Source organism: Mytilus galloprovincialis, chromosome 14 (assembly GCF_965363235.1).
Source record: "Mytilus galloprovincialis chromosome 14, xbMytGall1.hap1.1, whole genome shotgun sequence".
Taxonomy (NCBI): Eukaryota; Metazoa; Mollusca; class Bivalvia; order Mytilida; family Mytilidae; genus Mytilus; species Mytilus galloprovincialis.
This window is the reverse complement of record NC_134851.1, coordinates 17082196-17109719: the sequence shown is the minus strand read 5'-3', so window position 1 is coordinate 17109719 and position 27524 is coordinate 17082196. Positions and strand designations below refer to the sequence as shown.

The 27524-nt window shown below is 31.7% G+C and overlaps 1 protein-coding gene across 2 annotated transcripts in view; it reads right to left on the bottom strand.

Moving 5' to 3' along the window:
• Positions 1-21815, bottom strand: part of LOC143058804 (dipeptidyl peptidase 4-like) — a 219021-nt gene extending 197206 nt beyond the window's left edge. For both annotated transcript variants that reach the window (XM_076232253.1, XM_076232257.1), the window contains exon 1: positions 21702-21815. In XM_076232253.1, the coding sequence (XP_076088368.1) occupies positions 21702-21800 (99 nt within the window). In that variant the 5' untranslated portion in view covers positions 21801-21815. The remainder of the gene's footprint in view (positions 1-21701) is intronic.
• Between the last annotated feature and the right edge of the window lie 5709 nt (positions 21816-27524).

The window sequence follows — 27524 nt, the reverse complement described above, 5'->3', positions numbered from 1 at the left end:
AAATTCACTTTAATTAGAGTATATGATTTTTCTTGAAACGTTTATTTTGTATGACAGTTTACAATGAATTCACTTATCGAAAAAGCTGAGATTTAAAACTTAAAAATTAACCCCCCTCCCCTAAGCAATAAACAAAAACAAAAAACCCAATAGTTTAAATGAACGTTAGCGATCTATCCGTTTAAATTCATAAAAATCAAAATCAATAAAATTTGGAAAAAATATGTAAAGGGTTACTAGTAGTATGAGCCATTTTTACACAAAACCAAATCTGTTTTAGTACTTCTGTTTTAACTAGAAATAGAATAAAAAAAATCTTTTGATTATATTTTATAAACTTAAAAGGATGACGTCATTGATTTCAAGAGTTGACACAATAAGATAACAAATAACACTATCATTCATTATGGACAGTATCTTTACAATACGCACTGATTTGACGGTATAATAACACTAGCTTTTTGTTTGAGACCAATTATAATTAATCAATAACGCCTTTTCAATTATACATCCCGTATTGTTCATGAATGTTTTCTATCTGCATGAATAGTAACCGTAGCCAGATTTAACTAGACTTTCATGAATTTGAATGTTCTTCAAATCAGCAGTTGATTTGGCTTTTGATTGAGGCGCCATTAATTGGTACTCATATGACGTACTTAATTAAAACTTTATATTGTAGATCAGTTTTCATTCAATTCTGCACTATATTCACCTTTTAAATTTACTTTAATATAAGAGTAGATTATATAAATCGTTTTTTAAAAACACATCCATGTAGAGACAGACAACCATGATATTAATGGCAAAACGTAAAATAAGAAAGATTAATCAAAACGGAAAATTCCGTAATCCAATTTCAAAATCAAAAGCTCAAAAACATCAAACGAATGGGTGGAAATAGAAATCGCATGAATTCAGATTTAAACAATTTATGAAAAAGATGCTGGACATTGAAAGTTTCGCTTCTCCTACGTATACATATTTCAACTGTCACATGGTTTCAGGAAAAGAGGTAGAAAATGCTCAGGGATAACAAACAAGTAGAAACTTACAAAAAAATTACAATATCTTGTGGAGAGATAATTTCAGATGCTGTTGGGCTAGGGTATAGAAATATGGTCACTTTTGCTTTACCCCAAATAGCAGTTAAATAATTGTCAAAGTAAGGTGTTGAAATCCGTGTCCAATCAGAATGGTGAATGTAGGAAGTGTCACATTTTCTGCATATTTTAAAACGCTTTCAACAACTCTTTAAGATCAACTAGGAGCTTGAATTTGGAGGCAGACTTTTTCAAGAAAGTCATATGGGAACATACTGTGCGCCACTCTTTGTCGACCTCTTCTAATTTTCATATGAATCGGAGTTCCTTCAGACACCTGTTAAAAACAAGTTTATCAAAGAAACTAGGTAATTTAATTTCGTTGACTATTGTGCATCGGTTAATTATTTACATCAATGAAACAGATGCATTTATTTAAACATTTATTCATTTTTTGTTTTACCTTTGAACCTTAAAAGCCAACCACAAAGCTTTGACATATTTCAAACTGGTGATATCTGTAAAATAACATTTTGTTTAACGTATTCGTTACTTAAATTTTGTAAAACGTCACCAGTGTCTGAGCAGAAAGATAATGAAACAGGGGTAAGTCAAAGAACGTCTCGTCTTTTATCTAAAAACAATCATCCGAAGATACATATATCTTTCTAATATATATTCCGTATCAACTTCTTAGATTTAGATACTACACGATGGTATAGATTATGGGTACTGACGTTAATTACCATCTAAAGAACGTATTGTAGTATTCTCTTATTGGTCTTTCTGAATATTACTTTTACTATTATTGTTTATATAAGAAAAAAGCAGATATGGTAGACTATTTTTCATGATAATCATTTGACATAAGCAACACGACGGGTGCCACATGTGGAGCAGGATCTGCTTACCCTTACGGAGCACCTGAGATCGCCCCTGGTTTTTTGGTGGGGTTCGTGTTGTTTATTCTTTTTGTATGTTGTGTCATGTGTGCTGTTGTTTGTTTGTCTTTTTCATTTTTAGCCATGGCGTTGTCAGTTTGTTTTAGATTTATGAGTTTGACTGTCCCTTTGGTATTTTTCGTTCCTCTCTTTTTTTTGACGTGACTCGGTACTTTTACATTCCGTCACTATGTTATTGTGTCATTGTATTTTTGTCTCCTTGTCTTCCGCCTTTAACTTATGAGATTGTCATCAAAGTGAGAGGGTTAGCGCTATAAAACCAGGTTTAATCCACCATTTTCTACATTTGAAAATGCCTGTTCCAAGTCAGGAATATGACGGTTCTTGTCCATTTGTTTTTGATGCGTTTTGTTATTTGATTTTGCAATGTGATTATGGACTTTCCGAATTGATTTTCCTCTAAGTTCAGTATTTTTGTGATTTTACTTTTTATGTACTTTCGCTAGATGCCTATTGGCGTTATGTGTTTATCTTTATAGTGATTAAGATTATAACACATTTTAGACATTTGAACCTGTCATGTCTGTTTGTTTTCTTCCCACATCGTTGGACATATAATGGCATTGTATGCAACTGTCATACAAGTGAAAGGTTTAGCTAACTAAACATCCAGTTTTAATCCATAATATTCTTCATAAGAAAATGTCTGTACCAAGACAGAAATATGACAGTTGTTATCCCATCTTTTAATGTGTTTGAGCTTTTGATTTTGCAATTTGACGTTTTGAATTTTCTTGCAGTTTGTTATTTTTGTTATTTTACTAAATAAAAAAATATACTTTCGATCTCCCTTTGATTTGGATTTCAAACGGGTATTATGAGGGTTGATGTGTAATTTGCCGTTTCAACACATGTTATCTTCCTATTGTATACATTATATTTTGACAACAAATAGTTGATCAAAGTTATTTGGTTATAGGTGCTTGAATAACACAGTGACACAAGAGCATCTAATCAAAACTTGATTCTCATGCACCGAACTCATCCTTTCTGTTTCTCTATTAGATAAGGACTATCTCAAGAATGTTGTGATAACATCGATTTGGATATTGTTGTATCTAACATTTCAATTGTCTTCATGTTATTGATGAGTCAATTATTTTGTCAGTAACATATAATCATTTGTTTTTATTGATATAAGATTTACTGCTGCGTTTGTATATTTTTTTGTTTGAGCAAAAACAGTATTTATGGAAATCTCATGAATCCATTTCGAAGGAATAAATATCGATGCCTAAGTCCCATTGTTTGATTTAAGCCGTGAATAAATACATAAAAGTTAGACATTAATATAGCATTCAAAAAGTTTTCATATAAAAGTTTAGACAATTATATATAATTTATCAAAATTAACGAAATGTAATCCAAGCGTAAGTGTAAAGAGACAACTATTTATGATTATCATAAGTTCAAAAGCATTGTGGTTTATTTCTTTTCGATGAATCATCAATGTCACATTGGTAGTGGTGGTATACAGGGTTGAAAAATCATACGTTTTTATAGAATGTAATGTAAGGGAAAGATCGAGATTCAAATTTATCCAAATGTTCTTTAGAGGTTTTTGTTATAATCCACATTTGTTTAATTCCACCACGCATGGATTTATAGCTAGACAAACCTTTGAATTATATGGCAGTCGCATCAAATATTATAATGTTGAAAAAATACAAGGGATTTTCTTCCACAGACATGAATTACTTTATCTGTATTTGCCAAACAAGTTGAACATTTTCTCTCCTTAATGCTCTTCAATTTTTGTGCTTTATTATGCCTTTCAGTTGAGTCTGTTTCACAACATTAACATATTATTTGATACACTATGAATCAAACCATATTAGCGTATATACATGAAATCAATCTTGTAGCTTTTTTTAATTTCAAGATAAACAAAAAAAAACTTATATGTACTAGGTGCGTCTACATCTCTATTTATATATGGTATATTTCCCTAAGTACTAGTATAACGTGCAAAATTAATTAACAATTCTGGTTTATTGCTTAGTTCAGACAATACGTACATTTCTAAACGAAATCGTCAGTCAAACGACCGATATTTTGGGAGACATAAAATAGCTTCTGTGGTCTTTATGTAAACATGAACTGTAATTAACCCATATCGATATACTGATATAAGATAGCGAAGGTCGTCGAGGAAGATTCTTTTTTAACGTTAATCAATAGATGGTTAACACACATTATGTCTACATTAAATGTATTGTAACGTTTTAGCCGTCGTGAACGTCAGAATTGTTTCGCATGTTACCCTTATCAGTGTGATAGACACGTGTTTTCTTCAGAGCCTTCACAATTGAGACTCAATGGTAGAGCGTTTGAAATGTCCAAGAGTACCTAAATGAAAAGATGCTAAACAGTATATGAATAATCATAACTTAGAAACTCTTCATGGAATGAATAACGTACTATGGTGAAAAACATTTAGGACGAAACAATCCTGAAGGTTTTGAAAAATATAGCAGGAATCTTTGTTTCTGTGGCAAATGATAGTTATTAGCACTTTAAATATTTCAAAGTGTAAAATTCGCCTGAGAAAGTTGCAACTTCAGTTTAAATACAAAAAAAAACTTAAAATGTAAAACAACCTTACATCATTGAAATCATATATTAGATACACAACAATGCCTATTGCACGGTAAATTAATCAGCGAGTCGTACCGACCCAGTGAAATACAATACATATATATTGCAGTTCGTCAGACCAGTGACCTTTAATCCTCAATTTTGTACTTGTTTGGCTTTATAAATATTTTGATCTGAGCGTCACTAATGAGTCTTATATAGACGAAACGCGCTTCCGGCGTATCAAATTATAACCCTGATACCTTTGATAACTCTTTACTTAAACATTCATTAGTTCGCATGAGTCCACATTTGGGGGCATCTATTGCTTACTACAACAAAAAACATCAATTCAGAAAAAGAACAGTCAAAATCATGTTAAATAGTAGATCATGGTGACTTCTGTCGTCTTGATTAATCAAAATACTTATACACATCACATTACACTTACGGGTGCAACTAGTAGAGATGGAACTTCACTACATTCTAGAGCATGTTCAAACCTAGTTTTTAATGTCGTTTATCAAGTTCTTGTTGCTTACTCTCTTTATACTCTCCTTATAGTGTTTCTAGTCTGTTTGTCTCTTTTCGCTTTGAAAAACTTTGGGCCATATTATTATCGTTTTTTTTTTCTCTCTAAAATAATCATAACCTTTGTGATTTGCCCTATATATCTCCTCTTCCCTTGTATCTTTCAACAAAAAAGAGACCATATTTCCGATACCAAAGTATATAGTTTATGATATATATGGTATATGACAAGAATCTCGATATCAAAAAATGTAAAATCACAAAAATACTGAACTCAGAGGACAATCAATTCGGAAAGTCCATAATCACATGGCAAAATCAAATAACAAAACGCATCAAAAACGAACGGACAAGAACTGTCATATTCCTGACTTAGTACAGGCATTTTCAAATGTAGAACATGGTGGATTGAACCATCAAATTAAATGTTTGATATCTCATTATTGTAAGAAGGACTTTTCATTGGCATGAGTGTGTTGTAAAAATAAGTTAGGGTGATCTGCTTACCCTTCCTGGCTACATGAGTTATCCTAGGGTTGTTTGTGGGGTTTATGCAGCTCATTTGGTCATGTTGGGTATTTATTCACTAATTTGTTTTTACGTGATTTCGTTTCTCGATGCATTTTAGTGCTTCTTAGACTAATGCAATTTAATTCTTTGATGTCATCCGCCTCCTAATGTTATAAAGTTGATTTGATCATTGTAGTAAAACACAGACTAGATAAACTTTCAAGAATAACTAAGGAACTAAAATATCTTTATGTTAAATAAAATCTTAGGAAAATAACGAGAACACAAAAGAAAGCACAAAATCTTAATTGTTGAAGATTTTGTCTCGTCTGTGAACAAAGTGAAAATTCTTGCAATAAACCACATCAAATGTCTTGAAAATATTAAATACTTAGGAAAATTATATCCCTAACTTAAAACTAAGAGCTAAAATACGAACTGCAAAACAAAATCAATATAAACATCAAAAAGAAGATGGTAAAGAAAGGAAATTAAACTAATTACATAACGTAGCAATAGCAATTTTCAAATAATAAATTATATTTTGAGAAAGTATTTGCGATGGCTTAATCATTTCAAACATAATCATGTGTACCTACACATTGCATTTCTTCCTAAATTAAAATCACATTTAGGAACGACGGGGAATGATTGATATTTGATTTATGTAACAGACGTTAAGCTTTTGTAAAAATCTTGACCCAAATTTATAGTTTATGGAACATCATAACATATTCATTTTATTTACAGTTACAAAATGTATAATCTTTAAAATCATGATGATGCATGTAATATTTTAAGATTTATTTTCATGTTAGATAGCATTAAATTGATATATTTTGAAATGTTCAAAAGTCACCAATCCAAGCGGCACGTACCAATGTCGTTAGTTGACCTTCTTTTATATCGAGGCATACGACGAGTGGGAGCCAATAAACTGAGATGCGACTTAGTATTAAATGGTCTAAGAACATAACTCGCATCCCAAAACATTTTGTACAAATGTATTACTAGACGTAATTAATTGCGTATTATATACCGACTAAAAGAGGGACGAACAATAGCAGAAGGACAGTCAGACTCATAAATCAGCAATAAACTGACAACGCCAAGGCCAAAAATGAAAAGGACAAACAGACAAACAACAGTACACATAACACAACACAGAAAACTAAAGAATAAACAACACGAACCCCACAAAACACTAGGGGTGATCTCAGGTGCTCCGGAAGGGTAAGCAGATCCTGCTCCACATGTGACACCCGTCGTGTTGCTTATGAGATAACAAATCCGGTAAATAGTCTAATTCGGTAGGTCACATATATGAAAGGGAAGGGGACTGTAGTTACGACGTAAGGAAAGTATCCGATATCATTTGTGAAACGGTTAATCCATAGTGGTCAACCAACTCGTGATGGCGTCCGTAAAATTTACGAAGAGATGATTTCAACTTCACCATTTGGAACTTATGATTTAATAGTTTCCTGTGAGCAACAACCCTCATTCAAGAAAATCATGATAGGAAATGCAAGCACGGAAATATCGTATCAATTGGGAGATATATACACCGTATGCAGGTGTTGCTGGAATGTTGCTACTTATAAAAGGGAAAGTTTACAATTGGAAAGCTGACATTATCTCTTTTGTCGTAGAGTTTTGTTTTCAATCGACCCTCATTGTCAATTTCTAGATGTAAGTTAAGATATGAGGCAAACATAACTGTATCTGTTGTATCCTTTATCTCTAGTTCTATTGGATAGATGCATTCGACATAGTCACCAAATTGTGAATTATTTAATGAAAGAAAATCATCTATATAGCGGAAAGTAGAGTTTAAGGACATTGCTAACTTCTTATCTTTCTTCCTAAGAAGTTCCTGTATGAATAAATGTGAGGTTCCGAAAATGAACTATTCGGCACAATTGGCAGACAATTTGGAATACATACCAAAGGTGAAATAGTGTATGCTGAATACATTTACAGGGACATAAATATTGCCCTGCAATATATCAACAACATAATCTATAATGAGTTCTAATAGAACAAAGATATGCATAGTCATCGAAGATGAATTTTATTTTATTATCAATAGCAAGGTAAACGAAAATATCAGACCACATTTTTGTAATGATAGACAATTAAATGATGAACATTTTATTCATTTCCTTAATGATAAAAAAGATTTTTTATATAAAATCCCACTTCCTTTAAACATTTTAGAAATTATTGGCTTCTTTATTAAAAGGTCATTGGAACTGAGGAGACAGTGGTCTTATTGTTTCATGGATATTGAATATTGTAATATTATAAATTTATCACTTATGTTTTGGTGTCTATTTGATTAATTTTCGAATATTTTGTTTTTCTTTGGTGATTATTGTTTGTTAACTTTGTATTGCCACAAACATTGTAAATGTGTAATGACAATAAGGTGGTACCCAACACTTTTACTAAAAATAATTTGGCTCGTTTAATTTTCATAATTTTTTTACAAAGCATTTACTTTGACCCTTTAACAAAAATATAAAAATTTCAAAAAATTTGAACCAACCGTTTTATCAGAAAAATTGCACTGGTTAGATAGCAGTTTGACAAACACTTATTTTGATCACTGAGAAGCTTAATATTCCCTTAAACAACACAACGTAATTAAAACGTTTAGCTGATTTTTTAATTCGGGTATACGGTCACCAAAGTTTATACGTGTGTGACACTTGATTTAATTTCAAAATAGTATATAATATGTACAACAATTTCAAAACAGCAAAAAAGGGGCGAAAGGTACCTTAGGGACATTCAAAATTCATTTGTTAAGGAATGACTGTAATTTTTTTTTCTGTCTATGATTAAATAACATAAAGAATTTGGTGCACAAGAATAACGCGCGTAGCGGGTTATTTAACAGTGTGCACCACATTTTTTATGTTATTTTGTATAGACAGAAAAAAATATTACAGTCATTTCTTATAATTTAATTCTAAATTCCATTTTAAACCGTAGAAAACCATGAAAAAACGTTGATGACGTCACGATCACATGACTAAACTATGTCTATGGACTGATAACAAAATAACGTCAGCCAATCAGAAGACGCGTTAAGCCAAAATTAAAATATTTGAAAATAAACAGACAAAAAAGAAAAAAATGACCAATAAACAAATAAAAGTACACAAAACACAACATACCCAAAAATGATAGAAAACTAAGAAAAATCAATATTAACTGTGAAGATGGTGCATATGCAAAGAATATTGTATAGATTACAAATGTGAATTAAACATAATTTTGTACAGTACGAGTTACATTAAATGATGTATAATATGTATTGCAACATGCCACTCATTACCATGCTTTAATACATCAAAATACTTCATCTACTTTGCACTTGATGTCGTATAAAACTGCTGCATTCGAATAAACAACATACTTTAGTTAAATGTTTTCTTAAGATAGATCAAAATAGTTCTGAAACATATGGTCCATATATTATGACATATATTTAAAAACACTGCAATATGTTCTAAACAGTGTCAGTTTGATAATTCTAAGTATTGACAGAATTGGCCAATATTTTTGACAATAACAAATAGAATTTGTTTTGTTTTTTATAATTCATTATTTTACACGCGTGTTCAATTTGTTTTGAGTATAATCATATCTTCAACATGTGTAATAAAAAAAATCATTCGAGAAGTGTCATTCCTATTGCGGTGTGGTTGTTGCAATACCATTTATTTTAATGACTGATTAAGGCTTCTGTCATTGTTATACTTACTTCAAATTGTCCCAATATCAACCTTCTTTTCCTTTAATGATTCAGTATCTATACAGAAATGTTCTGCCATATAACTAGAAATCTGACATGCACGTTAGAACTTCTAAGGTTAATGTTTTGCTACAACATGCAGGTGCTAAGTGGTCGGATAATACATTTCAAATTTTCTTTTCTGCATAAAATTGTCTTTTAAAACAAGTAAACATTATGTACATGTTATGTGCAGTAGTATTATAAAATATTTTCTGACAGGACATTTTAAACTCACCTTTTTATGGCCCCGCAACAAAGTTTTCAGTGCCATATAGTTTTACCCTTGTCCGTCATTTTGTCATTCAGCAACAAACCATTATACGAACGTTTCATCTAAACGCGGTCAGATATTGGACTGATTTTTGGTATGTGAGTTAACCATGATCAAGTTTAAGTTTTGTACCAATCCATTATTTTTTACCGAAATTACAGGCTTCGGATTTTGAAAAATTATTGAAAATCACAGTTATACGGACTTTTTTCTAAACGCCTTTAGATATTGGGCTGATTTTTTGTATCTCAGTTAACCATGATGAGTTACAAAAAAATGTAAAGATCAAGTTTAAGTTTAAGTCTGCTCCGCTGATTTTTGCCGTAATTAGGGGTTTACGACTATGATAAATTGTTGAAAATAAAAGTTATACGGACTTTGTACTAGACGCCTTCAGATTATGAGCTGATCTTTGATTTTAGACAATCGTCATGTTTGTGTCCACATTTGTTATTGAATTTGCATATTTTTCAACTTTTGGAGACAAGGCTATTTTTGTCGTTTCGACACATCTAATTATAATTGTTTTCTATCAAATACAACTGATTTTGTCTTCTTTAGTATACATTTACATTGATGTAAGAACACTTTGCACTGGAACGAAACGTAATAATGTAAAGGTCAAAGAACATAGAATAAGATAAGCATTATTAATAGCATCATTGAAGCTCTGTTTTACTGTGAAATGTGTCATTACTGCCTGTTCTACACTCTTTCCCTCTTATTTTCAGTTATTCTAACTGTTTTCCTTTTTGTAATACATATCTTTATAAATATATTTGACTGGGACGAAAGTAAACAAATATTTAGTCTTAGATGCATGATTTTTTTTATTAGTTGTTATTGGCTTTGAACTAGCTGTCAGATAACTGCGAGTACTCTCAGATCTGTTCATTGTGTCTTTTTGTGTCGGGATGTATAAGTACCCGGCCATTTCCACTTATATTTTTGTCCATCTGATGAGTTAAGCCTTTTTCAACTGATATTTATAGTTCGTTCTTATGTTGTACTGTTATGCCACTGTCCAAGGTTAGGGGGAGGGTTGGGATCCCGCTAACATGTTTAACCCCGCCACATTATTTATGTATGTGCCTGTCCCAAGTCAGGAGCCTGTATATTCAGTGGTTGTCGTTTGTTTATGTGTTACATATTTGTTTTTCGTTCATTTTTTTACCTAAATAAGGCCGTTGGTTTTTTCGTTTGAATTGTTTTACATTGTCTTATCGGGGCCTTTTATAGCTGACTATGCGGTATGGGCTTTGCTTATTGTTGAAGGCCGTACGGTGACCTATAGTTGTTAATGTCTGTGTCATTTTGGTTTTTTGTGGATAGTTTTCTCATTGGCAATCATACCACATCTTCTTTTTTAAATATTCTTGACATTCAACGTGAACTTCTAGCATTACAGCAAAATAAATAATTTAGCCTGATTAAGCATTTCTAATGTAATCTATCGTTTTGCAATGACATATGTCTTACCACGGCATCATATGCATCAGCATAGATCATCTTTTCATTCGTAAATATTAAAAAATGATACTTATCTATGTATGATATATCAAAAATGCTTATTAAATGGCAGTTACCAACCGGCTTTACTGAATTCGTAATGAACTTCGAAATGGTGATACATATCATTGAATGAGAATTTCAATATTATACGATATTGTTCTAAATATAAAAGAGAAGCCTGCTTATGATTGCCAATAAGACAAATCTCTTCAAGAGATCAAATGATAGAGAAAATAAAAAAATATAGGTCACTGTATAATGAGCAAAACCCACATCACATAGTCAGCTATGCAAGTCAAACAAAAGTTTGTGGCTTTTTATATTCTTGTCTACACAGACTCAAACAGATATTTCATTTTAATGATAACTTTTGATAATAGAGGTGTGAGATATACATCAATGCCAGAAGGACCTATGAAACCGATCTAATAAACTAAAACGTACTTCGTGGTGAACTTTTCAACAAAGTTCAGGTAAAAAAAACCTCTAAATCGTCCCGAGCCTCAAAATATTGTTCACAAAAATAATAGAAACTATCACAGACCTGCAACTGTTTTTGAAATCCCTTATTTAAAAAAAATATACTGCAATTGATCAAAAAATGAAATAGTATGTACAATGTACGAAACTTACAATTGTTGTAAGTAAAGAAAATTCATGTATCAGTATTTGGAAAAGAATTCAACGCATCTCAAAGTTTCAACAGTTAGTAAATATTTCAAAGCATATATCCCATATCCGACCTTCCAATATTTTTTTGTATTACGTTTAAAAATGCAAATTAATAGAATTAGTAAAACAATTTTAAAGGAAACTTTGAATAATTTTTTTTATCGTGTATCACCTTACAAGTATGACCAGAGTTAAGCTTTCCATAGTCATTCTCCTCACACAAAAAACATTCAATCTAGCAATAAATGCGGGATGTTCGGAGTACTAATTATGTGTCTTTGCGAAATGATGCAACTTCTTTTAGTTACCTTTAGTGATGTGTTATGTGATAGCTCCGACTCAGAGTATCGGACTAGACCTAAAAACTTTTCCTATTGATGCATATAAACATCTTCTCTTCCTTTATGTAGATATATCATCTACTTAACTATGAACTTCAATCTGTCCAAAGCAACCTTGATAACATAATACACAGTACTCAATATTATATTCAAGTTGGAACTATACCTTCTGAAGTTTTAATGATGCGAGCATTTAAGGATTCTAGATCTGTTTCGTTCGACATTGTGATTCATTGATTGATTGTTGGTGTTTAAATACCACTTTTATTCACCTCATTTTGGCCTATTTCGGGCCGCCAGTTTTAATTGGTTGAGGAAGCCGAAGTGCCCGGAGAAAATCATCGACTTTCGATATGAAAACTGACAAACCAAGTCAATTAAGATCGGAGTCGAGTGCACCCTCATTGTTGATTGGCTAGTGATTACAATAGACCAAGACCACGCGGACACCGAGGCCCCACCTTACATTATGAGTCAAAGTACTAAATATATGAACACAATATATATAAGAATAAACATCATTATGACATTTGACACAAACTAATATTTTCATATCACCGACGTTTTACTCCGGCGTATACTTTTTTTGTGGATGGTTACTTACGGTTATATTATCCTTGGTCAATTAAGAGCAACTTAAATAAGTATATTCGAGCTTACAATCGATGCAGTTTGATGAAAAAGCTTTTTTCCGATGAATTTGTTTTGTAAAAAAAGCACTAAAGTGTTGATGTTTACCAAAAATAAATTTTACTGGCAGAGTATAAGAATAGAAAAAAAACTATAAGATGTCCTGCCTGACAAAGGCACATTGCTGCAAAACCCCTTTCACAGGGAGTACAGTCTCTATCATGTTGCACTAACCATAATATCAAGTACTGGTAGATATAATATATGTGCCCCAATAAACTAAAACTATCAAGATGTATGTTAAACTGGTACTCTCTCTAAGGATTGCTATGATGATTTTTCATGAACACAATTATGCGTTTAATGTTACTCGACCTCTCACTTTCCCACTCGTAGAAGAACATTCATTTAGAACCAAGTACTATGTTCAGCATAATTTGAAGTCGTCTGAAATTGTATCTGATAAAATCATCCACTCCTTGACATTTAATTCAATGTCGATTGAACTCTGTACCTACTTTACGGTGTTTGGCTGGGTTGTTGATTTAGAATTTGTTCTGATTAGGATCATAGTTTATCCCTGTGGAGTTGTATCATGTTTTGGTTAGTAATCAATATAAACCGTTTAATATATTAAATAAACATTATAGTAATTCGACCTGTCACAATGACCACATGGGAAAGATAATTAACTAAGGACATTCTATCACGTTTTATAATGGTTTTAGTGCTGATTGGTGTTAATGGCCGATTTAGCTAAGTTTCTGTTGAAGTTCGTCACAATGTTTTAGACAAGGGATAATTTAGAATTTGACATTTCGTACAGGCAACTGTTTATAGTTGACTTTTTAACGTCTTTTAGTTGCAGTCCCGTAGATCATTGCCCCATATCTCTTGTCATTTAGAATAATTATAAAAGTTATTTTTTCTAAACGATATGCAAATACACAAATTGCGCCAAAAATTGTAAAATGTTATAAACTCATTGATCAACTAAAAAAAGACATATAAAAAAAGAAATGAAATTGAATGAAGACTGTATCGACATCTTCCTACGTATTGAATAATTAAAAATGAATCTCTTTTTTTTTATCATATTTATTTTCTGCAGCCAGCTATCATTTATCTGTTATATTGTTACAAACAGTTACAAATTAGAATTAAAATGCAATGTCATTAATTTCTTTTATAAGACTGTTAGACCACCTTGGTTAGCAATGCCAAATTTTAAGAGACGAATAAATGTACAAAAGGAATAAAAAAAAATGGAATATAAATGAAAAAATCAGCAAAACAAGAAAGGTTTTATAAGAAGAGATTTTGTAATGCATAATTTATTATACTTACAAACATACGGGTTGTATGAGGCTAAAATGTTTGATGATATAAAAAAGAAGATGTGGTATGATTGCCAATGAGACAACTATCCACAAAAGACCAAAATTACACAGACATTAACAACTATAGGTCACCGTACGGCCTTCAACAATGAGCAAAGCCCATACCGCATAGTGAGCTATAAAAGGCCCCGATAAGACAATGTAAAACAATTCAAACGAGAAAACTAACGGCCTTATTTATGTTAAAAATGAACGAAAAACAAATATGTAACACATAAACAAACGACAACCACTGAATTACAGGCTCCTGACTTGGGACAGGCACATACATAAATAATGTGGCGGGGTTAAATATGTTAGCGGGATCCCTACCCTCCCCCTAACCTGGGACAGTGGTATAACAGTACAACATAAGAACGAACTATAAAAATAAGTTGAAAAGGCTTAACTCATCAGATGCACACAAATACAAGTGGACGTGGCCCGGTACTTATACATCCCGACAAAAAGAAACAATGAACAGATCTGAGAGTACTCGCAGTGATCTGACAGCTAGTTCAAAGCCACTAACAACTAATAAAAAAATCATGCAACTAACAATGGATTTAGTGTAAAGACGTCAAAAACAGCCAGAGAAAAACATGACCTTGTGCAGTGCCAAGTTACAGGTATCGACAGATTGTAGATCCATGAATATGTATATACATACAACATACTAGGAATATTTAGTTAGTTTTTAATTTACTGATAACAAAATTTATATTTATACCAATAAAAACAATATTCAATGATCTTATTACATTGTTGGATAGGTAACCTTTTAGAATAAGTTTATTTAAAGGAGCGACAAGTTTACAAGGATCATTTCTAAATTTCCGGGCACGGTTAACAACATTTCCGTAAAAATGAGGATGTGCTATCCCGTTTGAAATAAGTTTTCTACAGGTACAACTAAACTTCAAAACCAAATCTTTATATCTATGGAAAAATTTAGTAAAGGTTTTAAGTAATTTATGGTACCGATATCCCCGGTTTAATAATTTACCAGTAATACATAGGTTGCGTTCGTTAAAATCAAAAACGTCACAACAGACACGGACATAGCAAACAAGTTGTGAAATATAAACACCGTAAGATGGTGCCAAAGGAACATCACCATCTAAAAATGGAAAATTAACAATAGGGAACGAAAAGTCGTCTCTTTTGTCTTAAATTTTAGTGTGGAGTTTCCTGTTTAAAACCGAAATATCTAAATCCAGGAAATGACAGTTATTACCGAATAAATTTGATATTTTTAAAGTAAGTTCCTTGGGGTAAATTTCCGCAGTATATTGAGACAATTCTTGATTATTTAACGAAAAAATAAGTGAAATGATGAGTCTTTTGGAGACGAAACGCGCGTCTGGGTAAAATCTCAAATTTCAATCCTGGTATCTATATGAATGTAATTACAACCACCTGGTCAGTGCCACTGCTGATGGAGTTTTTATTCCCCGAGGGTATCACAAACCCAGTACTAGTATATATGAAAAGTAGAATAACATGTACAAGGTTGGATAAGTGAAATTACAAAAAATACTGAATTTCAAGGAAAATTCAAAACGGAAAGTCCCTAATCAAATGGCAAGATCAAAGGATAAAAAGTGAGGTGAAAAATAATAAAAAAAAAAATATTAAAGAATAGGAGAAAATGTACATGTTTGTATTTAGAATTTCAAAAACGGATCATTGATAAAAATGATTGTTAGTGATTGTTATTTCAAATATTTATGTACATTTAAATTTTGAATGATACTTGAATCAACTCGATGACTTTGGTCAAATGCTGTTTCAATAAAAACAACACTATTATCTACTACAGAAAGGGCAACGACTCAAACTTAACACTTAAGGAAAAATGAGCAACAAAAAGAACACTAAACAGAAAACTTGATCAATACCAAACAAAACAAAACCAAAATTTGGAGTTATTTCAAAATTGTAACCGGTTCCTCCTCAGCAATGTTGCTCATGACAAGTACATGTTCGATGATAAACCTTATACGGTGATAATGTCATCCAGGAAAAAATAGACAGGATTGTTGCAATGTCATCAGGACCGAATCCGTGTTCTTTTGTTATAGTTTGCACTAAATAACGTTTCACTAAGAAAATTCCTAAACTTACACTAAATTTACAATAGAAATAGTTATCAAAGGTACCAGAATTATAATTTGGTACGCCAGACGCGCATTTAGTCTACATAAAACTCATCAGTGACGCTCAGATCAAAATAGTTATAAAGCCAAACAAGTACAAAGTTGAAGAGCATTGAGGACCAAAATCGTAAAAAGTTCTACTAAATACGGCTAAGGTAATCTATTCCTGGGATAGGAAAATCCTTAGTTTTTCGAAAAATTTAAAGTTTTGTAACAGGAAATTTACTAAATAAAGACCCTATGCAAGTTCATTGATTAATTCCCATGCCATATTTTAACTTTCAAATTGATATATAATTGTCTGGTCATGGTAACAAATCTATTAGCTAAGTGAAAACGGATAAAAAATGATGACACTTGAGTGATACTTAGAAGCTGCAAGTTCTTCCAGTAATCAGAATTATGCAAAGCTAAACAAGATTAAATAGATTTATATTTATCCTCAAAAGTTCAACGTTCTGCAGTGTGAATACAGGAGATATGAGGTGAATTACAAAGAGAGAAAAACCCACGATATATTAACTTAAAGACGTCTTAGGTGTTGTGAAATTAGAGTGACGATGCGTCAACTTTTGTTGAAGGCCTCATTTTTGGGGTTTGTTAACTCTACATGGATACTAGGCTTAAAAGTTAGAAATAACAAAAATACCTAACTGCAATGGAAATTTAAAACGGGTAGTCCTTAAAAGCAAAACCAAAAGCTCAAGCATATACGGGCATTAATAAAGAAAACCTCTGTCATATTTCTAACATTTTAAAACTTGTTGGATTTATCCTGGGCTTTTCTAGCTAAACTTCTCACATGTATTGACTTGTATTTAAATCCATTATATTGACAAAATGTGTGAGCACAACAAACAGACAAAAAATTGTGAACGTCAGGCGTGCGCTTAGTCTACAAAAGACTCATCAGTGAACTCGAATTAAATAGAATGAAACGACCAAATAATGAAAAAAAAAAAATAGGCATTGGGAACTTTAAATTTAGAAAGTGTTTAGCCGAATGCAGCTAAACTCAAATTTCCTCTGTATAAATATTCAAAAATGTCATAGTTTTGTCAATTTAGGATCATAACTATATCATTGATAATCCATGCCACCACAGAAAAGCGAATTGGAATTCTGAGTGTTCAATCCTGAAACAACATTCCAATCTGTTTTTTAATTCTTTTTATATTATTTTTATAATTGTATTAAATGAGCTAAATCTTTTCAATGGAAAAGAGACGAAAATTCTGACAAGAGTTTCTAAATTTATTTAAAGTGCAGTATCAACAGTTTTTGTAAATTTTATATTTATTGTATATTTTTCTGAAGTATGAAAACTCTTTTGTAATTTGTATAGGCCACTTCATTTTGATGATCCGATGATAGTTATCTATAAATAAACATATATCGAACTATGCATCGACCCAGTGGTTGTAAATAAACTCATCATAGATACCAGGACTAAATTTAGTATATATGTCAGACGCGCGTTTCGTCTACAAAAGACTCATCAGTGACGCAAGAATCCAAAAAAGTTAAAAAGGCCAAATACAGTACGAAGTTGAAGACCATTGAGAACCAAAATTCCTAAAATGTTTGCCAAATACAGCTAAGGTGTTCTATGCCTGAGGTAGAAAAGCCTTAGTAATGAAAAAAAATCAAAAATTGTAAACAGTAAATTTATAAATATAACCATATCAATGACAATTCATGTCAGCACAAAAAGTGCTGACTACTGGGCTTGTGATACCCTTGGGGAAATAAATATCCACCAGCAGTGGCATCGACCCAGTGGTTGTAAAAACTCAAACGATGCATGTTCTGGTTATGTCCACAGAGTAATGTGGATCTATATCACTTGTCAAACAATCAACAGTAAGACAAATGCCACTACAAGAAATGGGACATGATTGGCAAATATAAACAAAATACATCTCTTGCTGTTTCTTTTAAAGGTATTAGCTTTGCAAAAACATCGCTGCCAATCATGACACATCGTGCCGGTCAACCAATATCTAATGGTGAGCCAAAATATTTTGCAGGGTCAATATCTGTTGTTCTTCCAAATAACTTTGTTTAAACCTGTTTTGTTACAGTAGTTCGTAAAATGTGAACATACACGAACGCAAGAAACCCAATAATGTATGTATGTAAATGCCAGACCATGAGACAAAGGTAATGTTACATCTGAAAATTATAAAGTTAACAAAACTGAATAGTCTGTGTTGTCATAGATTTAAGTTTAGGGTCGTCAATCTGTGTATGTATCGTAATATGATACGACTTTAATTTTTTAGGAAATATCCAAAACTTTCACATGTTTCAGTACACTTGATATATTGTAATACTGGCATCCCCCCCCTTTTTATAGTAAACCTATGTCTGTATAGTTTCTTGAAATAATTGAGGATAAACGATAGATGTTAGTGAGATCTCTTATGTTGCAAGTGATGTAAGTTTGTTAAGACGTTTTATTTCACGTACTGATTCCGTATTTTCGCAGTAGTTACCTTATTATATTATAAACTCAAATTAAACTGTTCTAATGATCTACTAATACATTTAAAGTCAAAACCCATCTTTATTGATGAAGAATAATCCATGTTTACAAACAATATCAGTATTACGGGAATTCCCCTTGTGTGATTCATGGTTTCCGATTGGTAAACAATATGTGACAAGCTCTGCCATTGGTCAGTCGAAAGTATAAATACAAAAACAACAACAGAAACGACAGAGTGTTGGGTTGACAAAGAATGAGAAGTAACAAACCTTAATAGAAGCTGGAATATGTCTGAAAAATTCAGACAAAAGATTGTGGGTGCCGGTGACGGTGCTAAATACGGATGACGGTGACAAATACAGTTACCGGTGACGCTGACGGTTCTTGTTACCAGTGACGGTGACAGTGCCCAGGACGCTGACAGTGCCGGTGACGTTGCTATTGAAGGTGCACTTTTAGAGTTCTGTCAACGGTTTCGACATGATTACTATGTCATTTAATGTGTTATACTTAGTTGTTGTCTTCTTTGTTCCATAATGTAGAAGGAAGTTATTATCCTTTAATTGAGATTATAGAAATAAACAAAATAAGTGACAACCTTGTTACTTTACTGTTGAATTATATACATGTACTAGTTTTGTGTGTCTATGTAAGACCAACCTTTACCGGGGACCTGATCAGACCAGTGACGGAGTCTGCAAAACCCATTTTCTAGAGCATGGATTATTTTTGATATCAATAAAATATGAAACTTTAACTTATTCAGATATTTATATTTCATAACTGGCAATATGTATATAAACACAATTATACGTTTTCCCTTTCTGTGACGTGTTTTGGACCGACGGTTAATAGTGGACGTCGAACCTTACACTTTATAGATCCTTTAAATCTCTTTTTCTTTGTGACCCTGTGTTCTCTGGTGGCCGACTCTAGCACCAGGGAGACGGCGTTACAATATAGCGTGCAAGGAAACATGCACTTATGTTTTCATTATCAATATATCATATGATCGTTAACTTCCTCATTTAAATATCGGTTCACTATTATTGTAGTTGCTTTCATACTCACCAAATTGATTATAGGAAGAATATTTAGACCTTAATCGTTCATATGGTTATCACAAATATTCAAAATGAAATGTTAAATGGTTTTTACTGTAATACAACAGTTTAGATTCTAAGCTATCCAAATACAAGTCAATGAGACATTATTCTTTACCAACTGGATAAAAATTCTCAGAAAAAAATGCCATTTTTATTTCATTATCAAAATGGATGTTATCGTAAATATTAAATGAATAGAACACCTTCCAACAATTATTCAGATTTTGAATAAGTTGTATAGTTAGAAGATTGTCCTCTGATAAAATATTTCTATTTTAAAATCAAGCTGCAAATTAAATGTGACAAACCTGACTCATATAATTTGCCAATTAAGCAAAATATTTGCTAAAAATAGTGTTTTATTAGTCAAGAAAACTCTTAACTGTAATTCTTCCATTGTACACTCATGCGAACTATTAAATCTAAAAATGTGACTGAAATACGTCATAAATCAATATTATGGTACACGTATATCAATGTTGAAAACAGAGTTTTACTTGCAATTAAATTATTAGTCTTATAAAGTATAAATACATAACAAAACAATTAAACTGAATTAATGCAAGGTAGAGTCAAAAAGGCGACATCGATTAAAAAATATCAAAATCAAATGTTATCAAACAAACCAGTGAAAAATATTTGGCATTTTTATGAATTGGTACAAGAGTTAAGCAGCTAATTGACATAATTGGTTCATGTGACAATAACTGTAATCAAACAGCAAAAACTGTGAAGATATGCACCACAGACATACAACACCACTGATTAAAAAAACCTCAAACACATCTCATATCGTAAATAATACGCTTTCTCACAAACTCAGTGAAACATAATACAAGGGTTAACAAAAAAAGAAACAAAACACTGTGGATTCATTTATTTTCGAGGGTACCAACTTTCGTGGATTGAGGAGAACTGGCATATTCGTGGATATATAAATTCGTGGTTTTGGGAAAGTTTGCATACATTTCTTTAGAAAATTTGTATTTCGTTGATCATTTAAATTCGTGGTTCTCCTGTTCCCACGAAATCCACGAAAATTGGTATCCAACGAATATTAATGAATCCACAGCAGTTTAAAACATTATGCATTCGAATCGAATATCATCACCCACTGGCATAAAGAACGACCAACGTCAAAACACAGATAACAGGATGCATACATACATCAAATTTTATTAAACAAACTAGTGAAAAATATTTGGCATTTTTATGAATTGGTACAAGAGTTAAGCAGCTACTTGACAGTTGTTTATTGATCTTTTACACTGACACTATTGTGTGAGCAACTTGAATAGACATAATTGGTTCATGTGACAATAACTGCAATCAAACAGCAAAAACTGTGAAGATATGCACCACAGACATACAACACCACTGACTAAAAAAACCTCAAACACATCTCATATCGTAAATAATACGCTTTCTCACAAACTCAGTGAAACATAATACAAGGGTAAACAAAAAAGAAACAAAACAGTTTAAAAAACTATGCGTTCGAATCGAATATCATCACCCACTGGCATAAAGAACGACCAACGTCAAAACCCAAATAACAGGATGCATACATACTAATTCAGGTCAAAAGTCATACGGCAACAAGCACAATTGCACAAATCAAATAAATTGATATTAGGTAGCAAATCTTTTAACAAAGTTAACATAAGCGACAAAATTGTGTTCCAAAAACTGGTTCATAAAACACTTACCTTACTTTTGCCTTTTTGCCCCACTGTCAGAACTTCATCGGACGGGGCACGCCAGCTTTTACCTCCACCACCACCGGTAGTAGCATTACTGGAATTCATATCCTAGGTAAAAGGTCAAGGAATTTAAATATTCATACTAATATGATGTATCCATATCGTTTTTAATAAATCCGTTAAAGAAAACAAACATATCTAATGAAGTGAAGAATATTTTGCTTTTTAAATAAAAATCCTCACTACTTCCGACCTGTTGAAAAATTTGCACTATTTCTCTCCAAAGCTTAACAATGGACGAATACAATATTACAGTTATTTGAAATTCCAAAACCGATTCCACATGATTTTATGAAATAGGATTACAATGTAGTTGATTTAATGATGTTTACGGGTCCTTTGGCGATAAATATATATATATATATTATATATATATACAACCTATGCAGGAAGTTAAATACTATATCGATATATGTTTGACTTTTCCTCTGAAGGTGAATGAATGTGTATGTCCAATAAATACCAATCTACCGATCACAGTTTGACAGAAGAACTATCATTAACAACATTTTATTTTCAAACATCGAATGCATATTTCCTGGTTTATGCCTACTATTGTGTTTCCCGCTTCAATAGGAAGTTCCAACATCAGTTTCATGATTCATCCATTATTAAACAAGCTGAAAATTTAAAACGTAAAATTTCTGATTAAAGCTTACTTTTTTCGTCCCACGCTCAACAATAGCATGATCCAATATTAGTTTCACTATTCTTAAATTATTCAACAACTTGAAATTTTCAAATATTCAATGTAAAATATGTAAACTGACTTTTTTCGTACCACACTAAATGCAATAGTATCCTTTTGTATCAGTAAATTAGTTCTTCAATAATTTGATAACTTAAACTTTTCAAACACCAAATGCATAATTTCGGATGCAAGCTTACTTTTTTCGACCATCAGGCAGTAAAGTAGTACGCTCCAGTATCAGTATAACGGTTCTTCCATCATTTAAAAACTTGAAATTTCCAAGAACCGATTGCATCAGTTCTGATAGCTCACTTTTTCGTCCATCACTCAGTACAATCGCATGTTTTAGTACATCGTTTCTATAATCATTTAACTTGAAATTTTCAAACATCGAATGTTGTATTCCTGTTTTCGGCTTTTTGTTTCGTCCCTCACTCAATACAATAATTTTATTCAATATCAGTTCAATGGATCTGTAACTCTATCAACACCTTATGAATATATCGAATTATCAATTATAGGTTAACAGTTTGGAGGGTCTTCTGTCGATCAACAAGTTATAATACATCCGAGTAATATACACTTATATCAATTAAATGAATCTAGGTTCAGACGCACTTTCTGCATCTATTCAACTCGGATATGATCAAATATAATTCTCATAATTATCCTAGTACCATTTGATAGAATTTGGAATTTTTAGAAATCGCATTATTAAACAAACTAACAAATGTTTGAGGAAGAAAATCTATTTCGCTCTCTTGTGTAAAGAGAAACATAGCAACGTTTACAGAACTTAAAACTCTGATGGCATTAAAAATTCAACACATCACAATTAGATTAACTTTTACTTCATTCGTTCTACGTAAAAATTAAACATTAAAGAAGAACAAATTAGAATCTGTTCTATATTATCAATTGTACAGCAATAATTCATCAACATTACATGAAAACTGATCAGTGTTATCGACATTAACGAAAATTAATGGATAATAAATCTGCAATGTGAATGATCGTTGCGCTTTTCGATTTACTTTTATTTAGTAAAAAGAGGAAGACGTGATGATTTTTTAAAACTGTTATTCAACAATATTGCACAAGCTGTTCACAGATTTCTTCATTGGTACAGTAAAGCGTTACAGGGAAATTTTACATGCAAAAAGTAAGATCACAAAAATACTGAACTTAGAGGAAAATCAATTCGGAAAGTCCCTAATCACATGGCAAAATCAAATAACAAAACGCATCAAAAACGAATAGAAAAGAACTGTCATATTCCTGACTTGGTACAGGCATTTTGAAATGTAGAAAATGGTGGATTAAACCAGTGTTTGTATTCTAAGAAGAGTCAGTATTTTAATTTATAAATTAAATCTTGGTAATTAGTATTGGCTTTCACAAATCAAGTCAATATGCGCTCTTAATTAGTTTACTTTTATAATCATAACTTTCGTTAATGCATTCAAATACACAAAATACTACAATTTACTAAATTAGTCCATATCCTATTTCAACGTGACGTTGGATTAGTAAACCAGGGCTAAATGTTTTATTACTAATAAATTTTGTATCTTTTGACAACCATAAATATATAAAACTGATGTATTTATAGAGTAACGATTACGAATTCCAATATTCTAAAACGACAGCTTGAAAAGTCCAAATACCAATCTTCTTTAATTAGAAATATTGTGTAAACTGTAAGTATCATTTAATTTTGGTTAAACAGTTGTTCGCCATATTTTTTAAAAACTGGATAACCAAAACATTTATAATTTTGGTATATGTCAGAGAAACAGCAACCAAACGATAAAACATACAAAAATGAATATATAGAATATATAGAATTTAAAAATATGTATCAAATATGGAATGCTATGTTTTGCACCCAGTGTAAACAAATATCGAAAGTTGTATAAAATTTTACAGAACAATGATAATTTTGTCATCAATATTAAATTTCTTTTCATGTAGACGAAAAAACAGTAAAATCACAAAAATTCTGAACACAGAGGATAATTCAAAACGGAAAGTCCCCAATCAAATTCCAAAATCAAATGACAAAACACAACAACAACTGTCATATTCCTGGCTTGGTACAGGCATTTTCAAATATGGAAAACGATGGATTGAACCTGGTTTTATAGCGCTAAACTTCTCACTTGTATGACAGTAGCCTCAAATTCCATTATATTTACAACGATACGTGAACAAAATAGACATAATAGGTAAAATAGTCACAGTACGGGTACAGCAGTCATCATTGATTAGTGGAAAAAATTTAAGTCGATTTTTGACATCACGTTAAGCACTATTTGTGATATCTTGGTGTCCCCCATCTGTTCGAGGAGAATACCGGAGTATCATGAGAGAGACCACCGATCTTTTAAGGGAAAATTAACCTTCCTTATCATTTACGATAACATTTAAAATCGAACGCACATGTCACTAGCGGGATTTACAACTTTAAACAAGATGGTAGATGAACTACTTTGACCATTTGACCACAAAAGTCTTTCTGACATGCGCATCTGGTGCAGAAAAATTGGTACCGTTAATGTTATTAAGATATCAATGTGTATTCAAATGACATATGGCATTGACAATTTCTATTTGTTAATATAGCTTCATTACATTTATGAATGTCAACTCGGCGATGAACTATAAATTAAGTATTTGTTGTCTTTTCTTACGATACTCAAGTACTGGTTCTAAAACTATCCCCAAAAGGAATGTACTAGTTATACCTATTTTACATAAGGTAGTTAAAGATAAAACCATCAAAATTATTATGTAAACAATAATCTTATCAATAGTTTAATAAATACCTATTGACAAATTATTACCAAGTCAAACCAGATCAAACGAATTTAATACAGAACAAAAGGATGTTGATTAGAACTTATTGATGAGTTTGACCATTTTCTAAAGTTCACCATCCCATCAGTGACGCTCAGATTAAAATAGTTAAAATGCACGCCAAATCATTGATAGTGTGGTCATTTTCTTCATTTATTTTGTCTATTAAACATTCAAATCATCAATGGTATCTGTGTTCTATGGTATTAATGATATTAATGGCCTCATAACATTTTACAAATTTTTAGAACAGTTGCTTCTGAATTTGTTCTACTGTCGAACCAATGGTATGTCTAACGTAGACGGTATGACCGTCTTGCGTATTGAATTATAAGCCTGTTATCTTTGAGTTTTTTTTTAAGTTATTGCATCGATTACACTGCTAGTCGACATGTCACCAAAAAGAATTTCACGGTCCTATTAGACAGACCGCTTGACATTAAATACTGTTGATAAGGTCAATTGCTGTAAAGGTATTGCTCATAAAATGTTGAAATAGTTCAAAACTCTAAATGCATCTACAATATACTCCAAGGTTAGCTTGCCTCAGTAAGTTAAGTTTGGTACAAGTTTCGGAACAATTGATTTGTGACGCCTTTAGACTTCATAAATGATTTTTTTCGTTCCAAAAAGTGTTGTAAACAGTTAGTTTGTTAATATGACCATATCAATGATAATTCAGGTGATACCCTCGGAGAATTAAAACTCCACCAGCAGTGGCATCGACTTAGTGATTGTAAATAAACTCATCATAGAAACCAGGATTAAATTGGTATCTACGGCAGACGCACGTTTTGCCATCAGTGACGCTCGAATCCAAAAACGTTTTAAAAGGTCAAATAAAGTATGATGTTGAAGAACCTGAGGTAGAACCTGAGGTAGAAAAGCCTTAGTATTTCATAAATTAAAAAGTTTTGTAAACAGTTATTTTATAGATATGACCATATCAATTATAATTCATGTCAGCACAGTGCAATATATACTTCAACCTTAAAAAGCATTGTAACTTGCTGTTCCAGAAAAAAAACTAAAGACTGAAGGTAGTTATATTGTTCCTTCACCATAATAAAATGCCATTGGTCATTTTCTTTTAAAGACGTAGTTACAATCACAACTGTCTTCAAACTACACATCCACAACGCTCGAATAAAAATAATAAAAAAGGCCAAATAAGGTAAAATTAAATAGGATAGCAGCATGGTCGACTAAAATTTTCGAAAGGTTGATGCGTTTACCTCCCTTTAAGTTTGTAACCTTGACTTTTTTTGTCTCAATCGATTTATGACTTTCGAACAGCGGTATGCTACTGTTGCCTTTATTTCGTAAATAGTATAATCAGTCAAAATTTAGAACTAGTCTGATAACATTCATCATTTCTTTCAACGTAAAATAATCGTTAAAAATAAATGCCAATCATTATGCTATCAAAAACAAAATCGATAAAGATGTACAAAAGAATTTTCCAACATACAATGTAACTACAAAACCTATATTTGTTAAGCTTTCTCAGTAATTTTAATTTTTTTTTCAGAAATTCATTAAGATGATTGTTGTTACGTTTTTGGCACTAAATTGTACATTTAAGTAACATAATATCATGTTTTGCATATAAATTTGCAATCTAGAGTTACCATCAGTCTGTTCTAAAAACATTTTGCGTGTTAATTCTGCAATGATATATACTTAACTTCATTAAATTGAACATGCATCGTAAATTGTTAAAAAAAAGAGATTTTAATCAATACAAGACTGACATCTGTTATTAGCATGTTTTTGTTATTTTTACAGATGGTTAAAGAAAACATTATTTATTGACTTTTTGTAACCTGTAAAAACATAGTTTCAGTAAACAAATTGCTTCAATTCGGGACTTTCCTTTTTGTCTCTTCCTCAGAGTTCAGTTTTCTTTTGTGATTTTACTTTTTATATCAAATTCTTCATTTTTTGGTCTATCCTAATTACCGGTTGGATCGTTCTTACTGATAATACTTAAAAACGATTATTTTCGAGCACTAGTTTGATACCGTTGTGTCTCCATTATAACTGTCTTATGGTATGATCAGTTCAGTGGTCAGTGATTAAGAGGTCAGAGTCAGAGGTTTACCTGGCTATACAACCAGAGTCAGTCCACCATTTTCTACATAAGAAAATGCCTGTACCAAATCAGAAATATGATAGTTCGTTTAATGTGTTTGAGTTTTTAATTTTGTCATTTGATA